The following is a 13,476-nucleotide window of genomic DNA, read 5'->3' as shown; positions in this document are numbered from 1 at the left end:
CAATGATTATGGGAAAAGAAGCGAAAACATGCATTTAACACCATGAGGTTCATCTTGTTTAAGCAAGGTATTGGCATTTTAACCTAGGAATATCAAAATGGGCCAGTCCTTCTTTTGTGCCTAATGAAAAAAAAAAAAAGAACTACTATAAAAAGACAAAGTCACCTATTTCTCTTTCACCAACGTCAATAAAGGGTAATATTTATCAACGGTTTATTACTTATTAGTCACTAGTGTAAGAGCTTTACCTTTGCATTTTTCATCTCATACAATCCTCACAAATTATGAGACTCAAAGCCAAGAGCTATTGTGCCATCCATCCAAGATCACCAACCGAGCAAGTAGGGAAGCCAGGAGGGAAGTCCAAGCGGTGCCCCAGCCCCAAGCATAACGCTGCTCTCCTCTAGGGAGAAAAGGAAAACACTGCTGTGTGCTCTTGGGCTGGGCCTGAACTCCTTCTGTGCTTGCTCCTTGGGTGGGCTTCAGGGAAATAACTCATTCTAAGAGCTACAGGAGGAGATTAGAAGGCCACACTTGGAAAACAGTGACGTCAAGCAGTGTTGAAGTCAGATAGAGGGAAAAAAAAAAAACACCTAATAAAGTTCAGTCGCATCAACCTTCTACACCCCAAAGATTAAGTATCTCTCATTGGCTTATGTGGCTTAAACTATAACTAGGAAAGTTCTAAACTGAAAAGGCTGGCATCATAGATGGTATTGATTCAGGAAAATAACATTTGAAAAAAATAGCTAGAAGAAACAAGAATCATCTCCATCTAACACTTAGAACTGTACCTAGAAAATGCTTAATACATTTTTTTTTGTCAATAGATCAGTAGCAATTTATTTTCAATTAGCTTACCTTTCTGCCAAAAATTACAGAAGCTTTAGTGAATATAAGATTACTTACTACGTCTAGGTTTTAAGAGATTAAATTATTTTTAATTAAGCAGAGAGCTCAGCATCTTCATAACCTTTTTTTATTCTTCAGCCTCTTGGAGTAATGTTGATTTGTCAAAGTGGAATTTATTTATTGCTTCTTGTTTATGTGGAAAGAAATACAGAACGCCACATAAAAAGTTGGAAAGTCTAAGTTGTCGCTTTTTTACTTTTCCTACACATTGAAACCATAACTTTGGTCAAAGCTGGTAGAGAGTGAGTTAAGAAGATGCAATTAAAGCCAATGAATGGGCAGGCGCAGTGGTTCACATCTGTAATCCCAGCATTTTCGGAGGCTGAGGTCGGAGGATCACTTGAGACCAGGAATTCTAGACCAGCCTAGGCAACATAGTGAGTCCCTGTCTCTACAAAAAAACAAAACAAAACAAATAACTGGGCATGGTGGCAGTGGCACACCCCTGGAGTCCTAGCTACTAGGGAAGCTGAGACTAGGGGATCACCTGAGGCTAGAAACTCGAGGTTACAGTGACCTACGATTGTACCACTGCATTCCAGCCTGGGTGACAGAGAGAGAACCCATCTCAAAAAAATAAAAAAATAAAAAAATAAGCAAATGTGTACATACATAGAGTCATCAACTCTGAACTGTCAAGGACAAGGATTTCAATGGAGAAGTATCCGGTTCTTTCTAGACTATGATGAGTCCTATCACTGCTTCTCACTCCTGGCTGACTTTAGGCCAGAAGCAGGACATGCTGCTCTGTCAATATTCTCCCCAGAGTCAGACATGGATACCTCTCATCAATTTCAAAATAATTATTAAAACATACACATACACAACATTCAAAACATATCACTAGTTACGTAGCGTGCACAGGGTTTTCCCGAAAAGTAGGAAATTCCCTAAGAAACAAGTATTTCTTTACCTCTTAAAGACACTGTTTCCACCCTTGAGTTGTGTTCAGAAGTTAAAGGTTATATGAAGAGATCAAAAAAGAACGGACAAGAGCTCTTTGACTTCTTTGGAAAATGTGAGTTATGATTGAAGATGGGGAGCTTTTAGGAGGGGGAGGAGATAATTAGGAGAAGAATTCTAAGACCAGCCTTGGCTGAGAGCAGGGGCTCACACCTGTTATCCCACCACTTTGGGAGGCTGAGGCAGAAGGACTGCCTGCGCCCAGGATTTCAAGACCAGCCCAGGCAACATAGTGAGACTTCATCTCATAAAAAAAAAAAATAAGCCATGGTGGTGGCTATTGTCCCAGCTATGTGGGACGCTGACGGGCTGACAGGGAAGAATCTCCTGAGTGCAGGAGGTCGAGGTTGTGGTGAGCTGTGATCACACCACAACATTCCAGCCTGGGTGACAGAGTGAGACCCAACTCAAAAAAAAAAAAAAGAAAAAAAAAAGTCCAGCCTTGTCCAGCACCTCAACAGTTTCTAAACCTCTGACCTCTAACACCTTCTGAGTGGAGCCATATCAACAGACCACTAGCTCATGGGTTGTTTCAGATGGTTCCATTTCCTGCTAGACTCTCAGGGCCGGGAAAAGGGGAAGGAGTAACCAGGAAAGCTTAACTAACAAACCCAAGTGCTGCTTTACACATATATAGTAACATACAGCAGGGACATACATTCCATTTCATTTTAGACACTGGAGTTGACGATCCCAACTGATAGGCAACTCAGGGTCTCAGAGAGTAAAGGCTTTGGTTGAAACTCTAGGGAGAGGATGGTTACTTTCTAACCCATTATTTGAACAGAAAACCTGCAAAAAAAAGTGAAAAAAAGAGAGCGCGATGGCAGGTCAGAATTCACTGACGCAAAACTGATGGTACAGGCTAAAAATAGATATAATTTTAAAAATACTTAGATATGAAACATGTGATAGGTTACTATAGAAAACAAAATTTCTGAGATTGTCTCCTTAATCACAAATGACTACCATAAGGAAGAACCACGACCACACCTGAACAGAAACAGAACACTGAAATGTTAGATCCACCATGAAAAATGATTCTTACGTGAATTTAGAGTGAAAAAGAACCCAAGAAATCATCCAAATCAACCACCTGTTTGTGCTGTGAGGAGACTCTGGCCCCGGATATCTGGCCCAGGAGCCAGACAGGTACAGAAAACATACGAGAGACAACTACCAACCCTCCTGTGTTTTATTTTATTTTATTTCTCACCCTCTCACCCTGGCTGGAGTTCAACAGCACAATCATAGCTCACCGCAGTCTTGACCTCCTAGGCTCAGGCAATCCTTCTGCCTTGGTCTTGCTATGTTGCCAGGCTGGTCTTGAGCATCTAGGTTCAAGTAATCTTCTCACCTCGGCCTCCCAAAGTGCAGGGATTACAGGTGAGAGCCATCACACCCAGTGATATTTTAAACAGTAACTTAGTTTTTGAAATCTAAACTCTAGGCATCCTTAATACCTTTTTAGTCAATGAACTCTCTGTCTGTAATTACTTCTACAGAAACTGATAACTTTTATTTGTCTTAAAGTTAAAAAAAATCTTTAAGTGACCCTCATTTTGGGATGCTGAGATTTGGCAAATGGCTTTATGTTATATTAGTCATGGCTATTAAGGGTTAAAAAAAATTAATAATTGAAGAGGCTGTAGTTCCCCCCACCCCATCCATAAGAGGTAAAATTGCTTTTCTATAAGAATAATGATGCTTTAAATGCCACTACTCTAATAACATTGCTATGAATTTAGATTCATACCTATGTTTGTTTGTTTATTTATTTTTTGAGTTGGGGTCTCACACTGTCGGCCAGGCTGGAGCACAGTGACATGCTCCAGGCCACCCCAGAGTTGCCCTGCTGGGCTCCAGCGATCCTTCTGCCTCAGTCTTCCAAGTAGCCAGAACCACAGGCACACGCTACCACGCCCGGCTAACTTTTTATTTTTATCGTAGAGATGAGGTCTTGCCAAGTTGCCTGGGCTACTCTCGAACCCACAGGCTCAGGCAATCCATTCTCCTTGGCCTCCCAGAGTGCTGGGATGATAGGCTGAGCCACCCAGCCCAGCCTACACTCAGATTTATGAATTCGAATGGTTCATAAGAATGGAAGTCATAAAATATAAAAATAAACAAAGAACTATGTTGCCTTAGGCGTCAGAATGCTTCATAAAAGAAACCCCCAAAACCTAAGCATGAAGCATCTTTCTCTCAATCTGCTCTTTCTTTTTCATAGTATCCCTAGTTAATATAAGGCTACAGACCACTTACTTAAAGATCAGTCAAACAAATGGAACTCTCTATTTAATAATCCACTGTGGTTAAACATTCCAACTCAACTCTACAAGTAAAATAAAAACTTGAAATTAACATACTAACAATTAGATAAAATAATGTGTATCCAAGTACTTGGCATATAATGAGCACCAAAAAGAGATAATGTCCACAGAAAGGAGTCTGCACCTAATAAAGGTTGGTTCCGTCTAAGTACTGATCAATCCCTACAGAAATAGAAGCCAGCATGCAGACTGAAATTTCCAAACCTCTAATACCAAGCAAGTTCAAATACAAGATGAGTAAGTCAGAGAAAATCCTGCCTGATTTGGACATGCTTTTATAAACTCTCTGCCTAATTAAGAAAAAAAAAGTCCAAGTACTGATCTCTACTATCACTTCATATGAAATCAGGTGCATTTTCAACAATCTACAGGAAAGCATTGCCAGAGAACAGAAAACATCTTAGAAAACCTCTTTCAGTCAGAGTGCTTCCAAACACTGCTAATATCATTGCTTTAGTTACCTGATTTCTGGAGATGAGGAGCTTTCGTTTGTGTCTGTTCTTTTATTTCTTGGAAATGATGGACTTGCCGGAGGCATCTCACCACTTAAGCGGTCTGGGAAAATACGGTCTTTATTCAAATTGATTTCTGAGTAGGGACAGTTGGCAGCACTAGCAGATTAAAATTAAAAGAAAAAAAATTCCATTAGACCATACTTAAACTTCTTCCAATGAAAATGGCATGGTACAGAATATATAATTCTAAAAGTTAACTAAATTTGTTATATAAATTAATGTGTGTGTGTGTGTGTGTGTGTGTGTGTGTGTGTATAGGGAGACTTAAAAAAAACTTGGAATTTATTTGTAAAAAAATGTGTATCTATTCTTACACATTTAAACCTCAGTCACCTTCAAAATACTCTCCGTTTGATGCAATACACCTTTCAAGATGCTTTTTACACTGCTCAAAACAGTTTTTGAGCTCATCAATTTTGACATCTTTTAGTTTTTCTGCCATGTTTTGCTTTCGCCTCTTCCACACTGGCAAAGCTTTTCCCTTTGAGGACTTTTTTCACTGGGGAAACCAAAAAAGGTCTCGGTGCAAGACGGGGTGAAGAGGAAGGGAGGAGGGCACAGGGATCCTGCCATTTGGGGTCGGAAACTGCAGAACACTCACGTGGTGTGGGTCAGTTCAGCACAGATCGCCCACCATGAAATGGGCAAATGCACTGAAAGACTCTCCAAGAAAAAAATTAACTGAAGTTGACTGCAGGCCTCTCACAACAATGTCAGCTGCTACACTGATGCCGAGGGGTTCCTTAGAACACTGACCTAGTAGGGGAAACCTGTGCTACAAGGGGCCCACCCTTTAAAAAATAATTGTTTTCTTGGGGGAGTTCCCCCCTTATGTATGATTAAACATGCAGTAGATAACATTTTATCTTTAAAATATAACATGCATATTCTGATTAAAAAAAATACGTCTTTGTGCTAAATTTTAAGAAGCAATCTGCTGCCACATTTGAAATGAAGCAATGGTCACTGTAGGACACCTTCTGTGCGTATCTCTGAGAATAATCACCCCCAAGAAAGAAAAGCTTAAGACATCACAGGAGCGTTGGCAATGGGGGTGGGAAAGGTTGACTAATGGAGTGGATCTGCTTCCTAAGGGGTCCTCGAGGTCCAGTGTAATCACAGGCTATTTAATTTTCTTGTTAATAGCTACTGCTCTCCAAGGGTAGGTGGTTCCCCACGAAATGTTCCTGTCTCCAGGTTGGGACCTGTACCTCATGTCCTAGCAAACACACAGATCATCAATCTGTAGCTAATCCTGTCCCTAGATGAAAATGGACCAGAGGCTGACTTGGATAATGACCCATCTCACTCATTTCCCTTCCATCTCTGCCTGCTGGCTGGTCTCCAGGTCTCATTTGGCAATCGTTCCTACCATCCCAGCAAAGGTAATCAAGGTCACTCATTGCTCATTCAGCATGACTTTGTACACTTGTGGCCTGGGCCTCTGCATTGCAGTTTGCAGAGCCATGGGCAACCTCTCTATCTCAGACCCCAATTCACATCGACCTCTCCAATGAACTGCCCACCTTGCTGCTCTGTTCTTAGAAAGCCTTCTGAAATGTGGAAAAGATTTGGACCTTAAGTAAACTATATTAGTGTCTTATGTATTCTTTTCTTTAGTTCAGGTGATAAGAGAGTGTAGTGAGGATCACCCAGGGAAAATCTTTAAACAGTGCATATCTACCTTCACCTCTCATATACCCTCCTGGGGAAGGAGGGAAGAGTTTAAAAATGCTCCTGAGTGGTTCAGACAATGACCTAGAAAATTAATCACACGAATCTGGTATGCAAGATTCCACTTCATTTTCTTTAACTGCATGCTACTCTACACTGTTATCTATACAAAAGTCATGTGTTGACATAAATTTACATAACATTAACCCGACCATAACAAAACCAGTAATATCTATGGAGCACTTAATATACATCGAGCACTGTGCTAAGTGTCCCTAGAAGAAGGCATTTCGTGCCACAAATTAAAGCTTAAAAGAGTTAAGTCCTTTGGTCCTTATTTCATTCATTTGTTCAACAAGTATTTATGAATTAAGTGCTAATTATCTTTCTAGGCACTGGAAACTCAGTGGAAAACAAGCGGACGAGATCCCTGGTTTCATGGAACTAATATTCCAGGGAAGATGGGCAATACATAAATACACACATATATAAACCAGATAACTTCACAAGGTGAAAGGTGCCCCACAGAAAGCAAGACAGTATGACATAAGAGGGTGTGTATAACGGGGCGCTGAGGAAGGGTTTCCCTGGAGAAGGAGCACCTGGAAGAACATGCTAGGTCAACACTAAGGAAAAAGCATTCCAGGAAACAGGAGGGGCAGCGCAAACGGAGCTTGGCAAGTGCGAGGAATGGGAGGCCAGGGTGGCAGAGGGACATGAGCGAGGGACGAGAAAACCGGAAGCAGCAGGTAGGGCCAGTGGCAGAAAGGGCCCGGCTGGCCACAGTGAGGAGTTCATATTTTTAGCTTAGATTGAATCTGAAGTCACTGATAGGGCTCGTTTGACAATTTCAAGGATCACTCTAGATGCTTTGTGGAGATGATTCTGAGGGCAGAGAAGAGTTCAACCAGACAGAACTGGAGAAAGAAAAGTTATTTAAGAGTAAAGGTTATCAAGGTGGCTTGGATTCGTGGGGCTGAATGTAGAAAGGAGATCAGGACAGGGATGGTTATCTTCTGTGACCCCCAGAGGACCTGTGGATGGATGGGAGATGGGCAGTGACAGGAAGGAAGGGTTTAGAATGACCAGTGGGTGTTTGACTTGAAGAACTGGGTGGCAACAACGAGGTCTCTCTTTCTTTTCTGAGATAAGAATGACAAGGGACATTCGGAGGCAGCATCAGCAATTGTGGAACGTTTATCAGACAGACATCCAAGCAGAGACGCTGCTTGCCCAAGGTCACAGAGCAATGGAGTAGCTCAGTGAACCAAGCACACTAATTCATTCATCATGCTACAAATGACCTTACTGGATTATTTCATTTAGTGAAGGAAAATCCAACACTTTTGAACACCAGCCCATCAAATGCTTCATGGGTCCTTCATGGGATGCTTGTACTAATCAGAGTTCATGGATACCAGAGACCAAAACCACCTCTGCCTAACTTGAGCAGAAAAACACTTACTGACAGGGCGTCCGATAGCTCAATAGGAAGGTCGGAAAACCAAGCTCGGGCAGGAAGCAGGGTCCGACCAGCAGGCTCTCAGACCCTGTCTGCACAGGATGAGGCTGCTGGGATGCGGCCCACGTGCCCTGCTCCCAGGCCTCGCCCCTTCCGGGCCCTCAGCTATTCCTCAGTTCCACGGAGGCTGTAGACACACAGTCTGACCTGCGTTCACTTCATTCCTCAGGGTGGAAAGCCCAGACAGCTGCATTTGACTGGGTAGACTTGGGTCTTCTGTCTGTGCCACAACTGCCAGAGGTCTCAGAAAGGGAAGCCCCTTTCCCTCATGGTCCCTTTAAAGGAGGAGCGAGGCTCACCACTGATCCTGGTTTCAGGTAAGAATACAAATGTCCACGAGTCATGTCTACTCACATGCTCTAGGGTCCCCTCATAACAAACATGTTTAAGACCAACTTCTTATCTTCAATGAATCCTGTTCCTCCTCCCAAAGAAGATTAAAAACACCACCCCCCACACAAAGATAAAAAACACAACTAGCTCCTCCTGCTGTTCCCGATACTCTGTTTCTCACGTGGGAAATTTATTAACCTAGCCTCAGATCTTTGTCATCTGACTCCATTCTATTCATTGTGTGTTTTTATTGCAAAACAAAGAAAATACATCCAAAGACAATTTTTTGGTTTTGCTGTACAGTTTGCTGCTGTTCCTAGAATATCACAACCGTCATTTCACTCATCATTAAACATCTGGCTTTACAATTACTGAATAACTGCATACACCTCCCTTGGGATTTTATTGGATAGGAAGAAGTGAGAGGTTCTGTTCCTAACCTCATCCACTTCCATCATGGGGAGACACGCAGGAATAGCACTATATTCACAGCTAAAAATGCACTTTTGAATATATTTGTTGAATTAATGAAGGCAGTATGTCTCCCTAGATCACCACATGTCAATCTGGATGGTTCAGAAAGAGCCAAGACTGCTGGCCAGGCTGAAACTTACTGACTAAACATTTCCTTTCCCCCCCTTTTTTGGGGGGGGAATATAGATTGCCAGGACCAGAAAGAAATTTCAAACTCTCAATCTAAGTAAGGAAAAATATTCACAGCCCTCAATGCAGAGATTGACTCATGAGTAAGTAAAGACATCGACCAAGAAAACCCACGATGATCAGTCGTCAGTTTCACGCTAACTCCCTTTCTTTTTCTGAACCCTAAGGAAAGTGAGTGTTGATGCCTCTCCCGTTCTCACACCTACCCTGGAGTAGAGAGGAAAGCCAGGTGGCTCCTGAAGTGGGAGGTGATGAAAACATGGACACAGAAGGACTTACTCAGAAAATGGTGCTGGGAAAACTGGCTGACCACATGCAGAAGATTAAAACAAGACCCCTACCATACACAAAAATCAACTCTAAAATGGATTGAAGTCCTAAACCTCAAACCATAAGAACCTTAGAAAATGCAGGAGACATCCTTATGGAAATTGAAACTGGCAACCATTCCTGATCAAAACCCCAAGTGCCTGTTGGGGATAAGATAAACAAGTGGGACCTCATCAAACTGACACATTTCTGCAAAGTCAAAGAAACCATCAAGAGAGCAGGGAGACAACCCACAGACTGGGAAAAAATATTTGCCAACTGTGTATCTGACAAAGGCCTACTAACATCTAGGATCTACAAGGAACTCAAACATGCCAAAAAGAAAAGAACAGCCCTATTACAAAGTAGGTAAAAGATATGAACAGGCACTTCTCAAAAGAAGACATATGAGCAGCAACAGACACATGAAAAAATGCTCAGCCTCACTAGTCATCAAAGAAATGTCAATCAAAACCACACTGAGATACCACCTAACTCCAGTCAGGATGGCCATCATCAATAACGCAAAAACCAACAGACACTGGAGAGGATATGGGGAAAAGGGAATATTTCTACATTGTTTGTGGGAGCATAAACTAGTACAACCTCTGTGGAAAACAGTGTGGTGATTCCTAAAAGATCTAAAAATCCACCTTCCACATGACCCAGCAATCCCCCTTCTGGGAATATACCTGGAAGAACTCAAATCACTCTATGAAAAAGATACCTGCACACGCATGTTTATTGCAGCATTATTCACAATAGCAAAAACACGGAACCAACCGTGCTGCCCATCAAAAGCAGACTGGAGGAAAAAAGTGTGGAACACATACACAATGAAATATTATGCAGCCACAGAGAAGGACAAACATATGGACTTCGCGGCAACGTGGATGGATTTAGAGTCGATCATACTCAGTGATCTATCACAGAAACAAAGAGCTGAGTACCACACATACTCACCCATAAGCAAACCTGAACAATTATAATAATACTGTAAGGAAGGGATTGGCAGTAGTGGGAAAGTGCCAGGGTAGGGAGGGGGGGTACACTTCATCAATAAGGGAACCTGATCTCAAACCAGGTGATGTGGGGACCAAAGTGAGGGCCAAACTTTCCCTATACAATGACGACTTGTATACCTAACCCTAACTTGTACCCCACATCTTTATTTTAAAAATAAAAGAAAGAAATATGGACGTCACAAAATGCAAAGGGTACTCAAGTGGCAGGATGTGCACGAAGAGATGGGCAGAGCTCTGGGTGGAAGTCAGGGTACCTGATTCTAGGCCTGCACTGCTGTCTTTTCCACGGCTTGGTAATGGATAAGCCTAACTTCTGAGGTGCTGGTTCTTCATTTGTAAAATGAGGATGAGAACAACAAAAACGACCCAAGGTGGAGTGCACTGCCCAGGCTAAATGCTGTACTTACACAGCCTCATGTAATTCTCCCAACCCTGAGAAGCCTTAAAAAATGGGACTTTCTCAGTGTCATTCAATTAACCATCTGGTGGAGTCAGATCAGGAACCTTGGTTGTCTGCCAACTGCTACACTCAATGGGTAGTCAGTAGCTTACAATATTAAAGGGCTTCCTTACTCCACATCCATGGCAATGAAATCGGTCTGAGTTCCACTTTCTAGCCAGTTGCTGGGACTGATCTCTGCACTGCATATGTTGTGCGCTTACTACACGCCAGGTGGTGTTCCAAGCTCGGTATGTAAGTTGACTCCTTTATTTATCAATACCACTCCTATTAAGCAGATACTACTGCCACCCACTCATTTTACAAACGAGGACAGAGGCGCAGGGAGGCTAGGTACTGGCTCGAGGTCAGAGAGCCTTGTAAAATAATTCTTACCTGGTGACTTTAAAAGCAAGCCAACCTATAGACATGGACCAAGTATTTTGCTATTGCGATCACCGCTATTAACTAGCCCTTAAGGTAAGAATTACGATGAAATTAGCAGGTAATCATGTTTTCAAGAGGGTGAAATCAATTCAGTGTCTGTCACTTAAAACAGCACAAGATGGCTGGAAACAGTGGCTCATGCCTATAATCCCAACACTTTGCGAAGCCAAGGCGGGAGGATCGCTTGAGCCCAGGAATTCGAGAGCAGCCTGGACAATATAGTAAGACCTTGTCTCTACAAAAAATAAAAAATTAGCCAGTGTGGTGATGCACACCTGTAGTCCCAGCTACTCAAGAGTCTGAGGGAGAAGGTTCACCTGAGTCCAGAGGTTGAGACTGCAGTGAGCCATGATCAAGCCACTGCACTCCAGCCTGGGCGACAGAGTAAAGACTCCAACTCAAAAAGAAAAGAAAAATATAAAAAAGAACACAAGAGAGATACATGATCTGTATCAAGTTAGAAATGTTGCTTATTCTGTCCCATACTTCTTCAGTTATGAATAAATACAAAGTTAATCACTTCTAAAACTGCACATGAACTTAAAAGCTCATCAGTGCTGATATACAACCATGGAAAGAGTCAGTTTCCACTAGGCTCATGCATTTCTAGTTTCTCATGGACTAAGAGATTTTAGGAACAGAATTTTCACATGGTGTGGCTTAGCACATAACATCTTCTTTCAGACCTATGCACACGACTCTACCATTGTGCAACTTTTCAGCAAGCAGAAGGACAGATTCACATAGGGTTCCATTGTTCTCTACTGTAAGTGCTTTATTAGTGAACATTCTGCACTACTAGCAAATAAGTCCCTATCAGCTATACATACAAATATTTGCCCCATGGGCCTTCTAAGGAGGTTGTTTTTCCCATGGAAGACTGGATCTGCTCATTAGCTGCTCTCCAATACCACCTTAAAAACCCTTTAAGTTGTAAACATATTTATTTAAACAATGAGGCAACATCTCCAGATTCCTAACAATCATTTTCACTCTCTGTCCTAACAAAAAAAAAAGTAAAAACGAAAAATGACAAAACCATGAAGTAGGTTCTATCAGGCTACCACGCTTTTGCATGACCACCCAGCAGGGCCTTAAGTGCCATACAGGCCTGGGTTGAATCCTAGTTCTGACAATGTACGATCTCAGGCACTTAACCATTCCAAACCTGTCCACCCCTCTGTAAAGCAGAGAGTAGAACAGTGCCCAATTCAGAGTTGCTGTGAAGTCCTTGAAACAGTGCCTGGAACATAGGAAGCCATCAATCAATCTTACCAATTATTGTCATTTAAAAAGGCAAAGAAGAGTGGTATTTAATCCCCACTGTGTAAGAGAACATCAGCAAAAATAAACAGCAATAAAAACTCGGTGGCTCAGCCTGTAATCCCATAACTTTGGGAGGCTGAGGTGAGTGGATTGCCTGAGCCTGTGGGTTCGAGACCCGCCTGGGCAGCGAAACCTCATCTCTACAATAAATCAAAAAATCAGCCAGGCGTGGTAGTGCATGCCTGTAATTCCGGCTACTCGAAAGGCTGAGGCAGAAGGATCACCGGAGCCCAGCAGGTTGAGGCTGCGGTGGCCAGGAGCGGCCACTGCACTCCAGTCTGGGCGACAGAATGAGACTCCAACTCAAAAAAAAAAAACTCCCTAGCAGAGGACACTGTGGAGGCTCTGCCTCCCGCATTCACAGCTGATGCTCCTCTCTGAGTGCTCCTCAGTCATGCATCCACGAGAATCAGTTCACTCTACACTGGGGTCCAGAGGAAGGGTCCCTCTCTTTACACAGCCCACCACCTAACCCAGTACGTGGCACAGAGGAGGCACATAAGAAGGATTTGTTCAATAGATGGATGGATGCTGAATTAATATGATCTTTAGAGCTTGCAGGTGTGCAAAGTCACTATTGTTTAAAACATTCCATGGACTTCATATATATTGTTTAGAGGTTTTCGGAGATACTATTTTTTTTCCTTCTTGCTTAATTTCTCCAAAATCAAATCTTACATGGAGAAGATGTACTTCTGAAGGTACTAGGTATGCAGAATATCTACTTTTATACAACCTTAGTTCTTCTTTAATCTCCTCCTATTTTTTGACTTCTCAGTAGACCAAATGGATGAAGGGACAAAAAAAAAAAAAAAAAATACCATGACACAACCAATACGAATGCTCCTTTGCTGGAGAGTTGGGATACAGCAATCTGGCTACTGCCCAATCCCAGAGATGAAAATACCATATCCCACTCGACTCTTTCACTGATCATTTGTATTTCAAGATTTTTTTAAACACGGTTATGTTCTAGAGCTTCCTTGTTTAGACATGTTCTATTTCTAACACTTCT

The 13,476-nt window shown here is 42.2% G+C and overlaps 1 protein-coding gene across 1 annotated transcript in view; it reads right to left on the bottom strand.

The window, feature by feature from the left end:
* The window catches only part of LOC103257188 (lethal(3)malignant brain tumor-like protein 3), a gene marked incomplete at both ends in the record, with an annotated part of 64,126 nt that overhangs the window by 1,119 nt on the left and 49,531 nt on the right, over positions 1-13,476 (bottom strand). Inside the window, one exon of the mRNA XM_008054915.2 lies at positions 4,670-4,819. Within this exon, the coding sequence (XP_008053106.2) occupies positions 4,670-4,819 (150 nt within the window). The remainder of the gene's footprint in view (positions 1-4,669; positions 4,820-13,476) is intronic.

Source organism: Carlito syrichta, unplaced genomic scaffold (genome assembly GCF_000164805.1).
Source record: "Carlito syrichta isolate Samal-C Ts95f unplaced genomic scaffold, Tarsius_syrichta-2.0.1 Scaffold301612, whole genome shotgun sequence".
In the NCBI taxonomy this organism is placed as follows: Eukaryota; Metazoa; Chordata; class Mammalia; order Primates; family Tarsiidae; genus Carlito; species Carlito syrichta.
The sequence above is the reverse complement of the archived record's forward strand: the minus strand, read 5'-3'. Positions and strand labels throughout refer to the sequence as shown.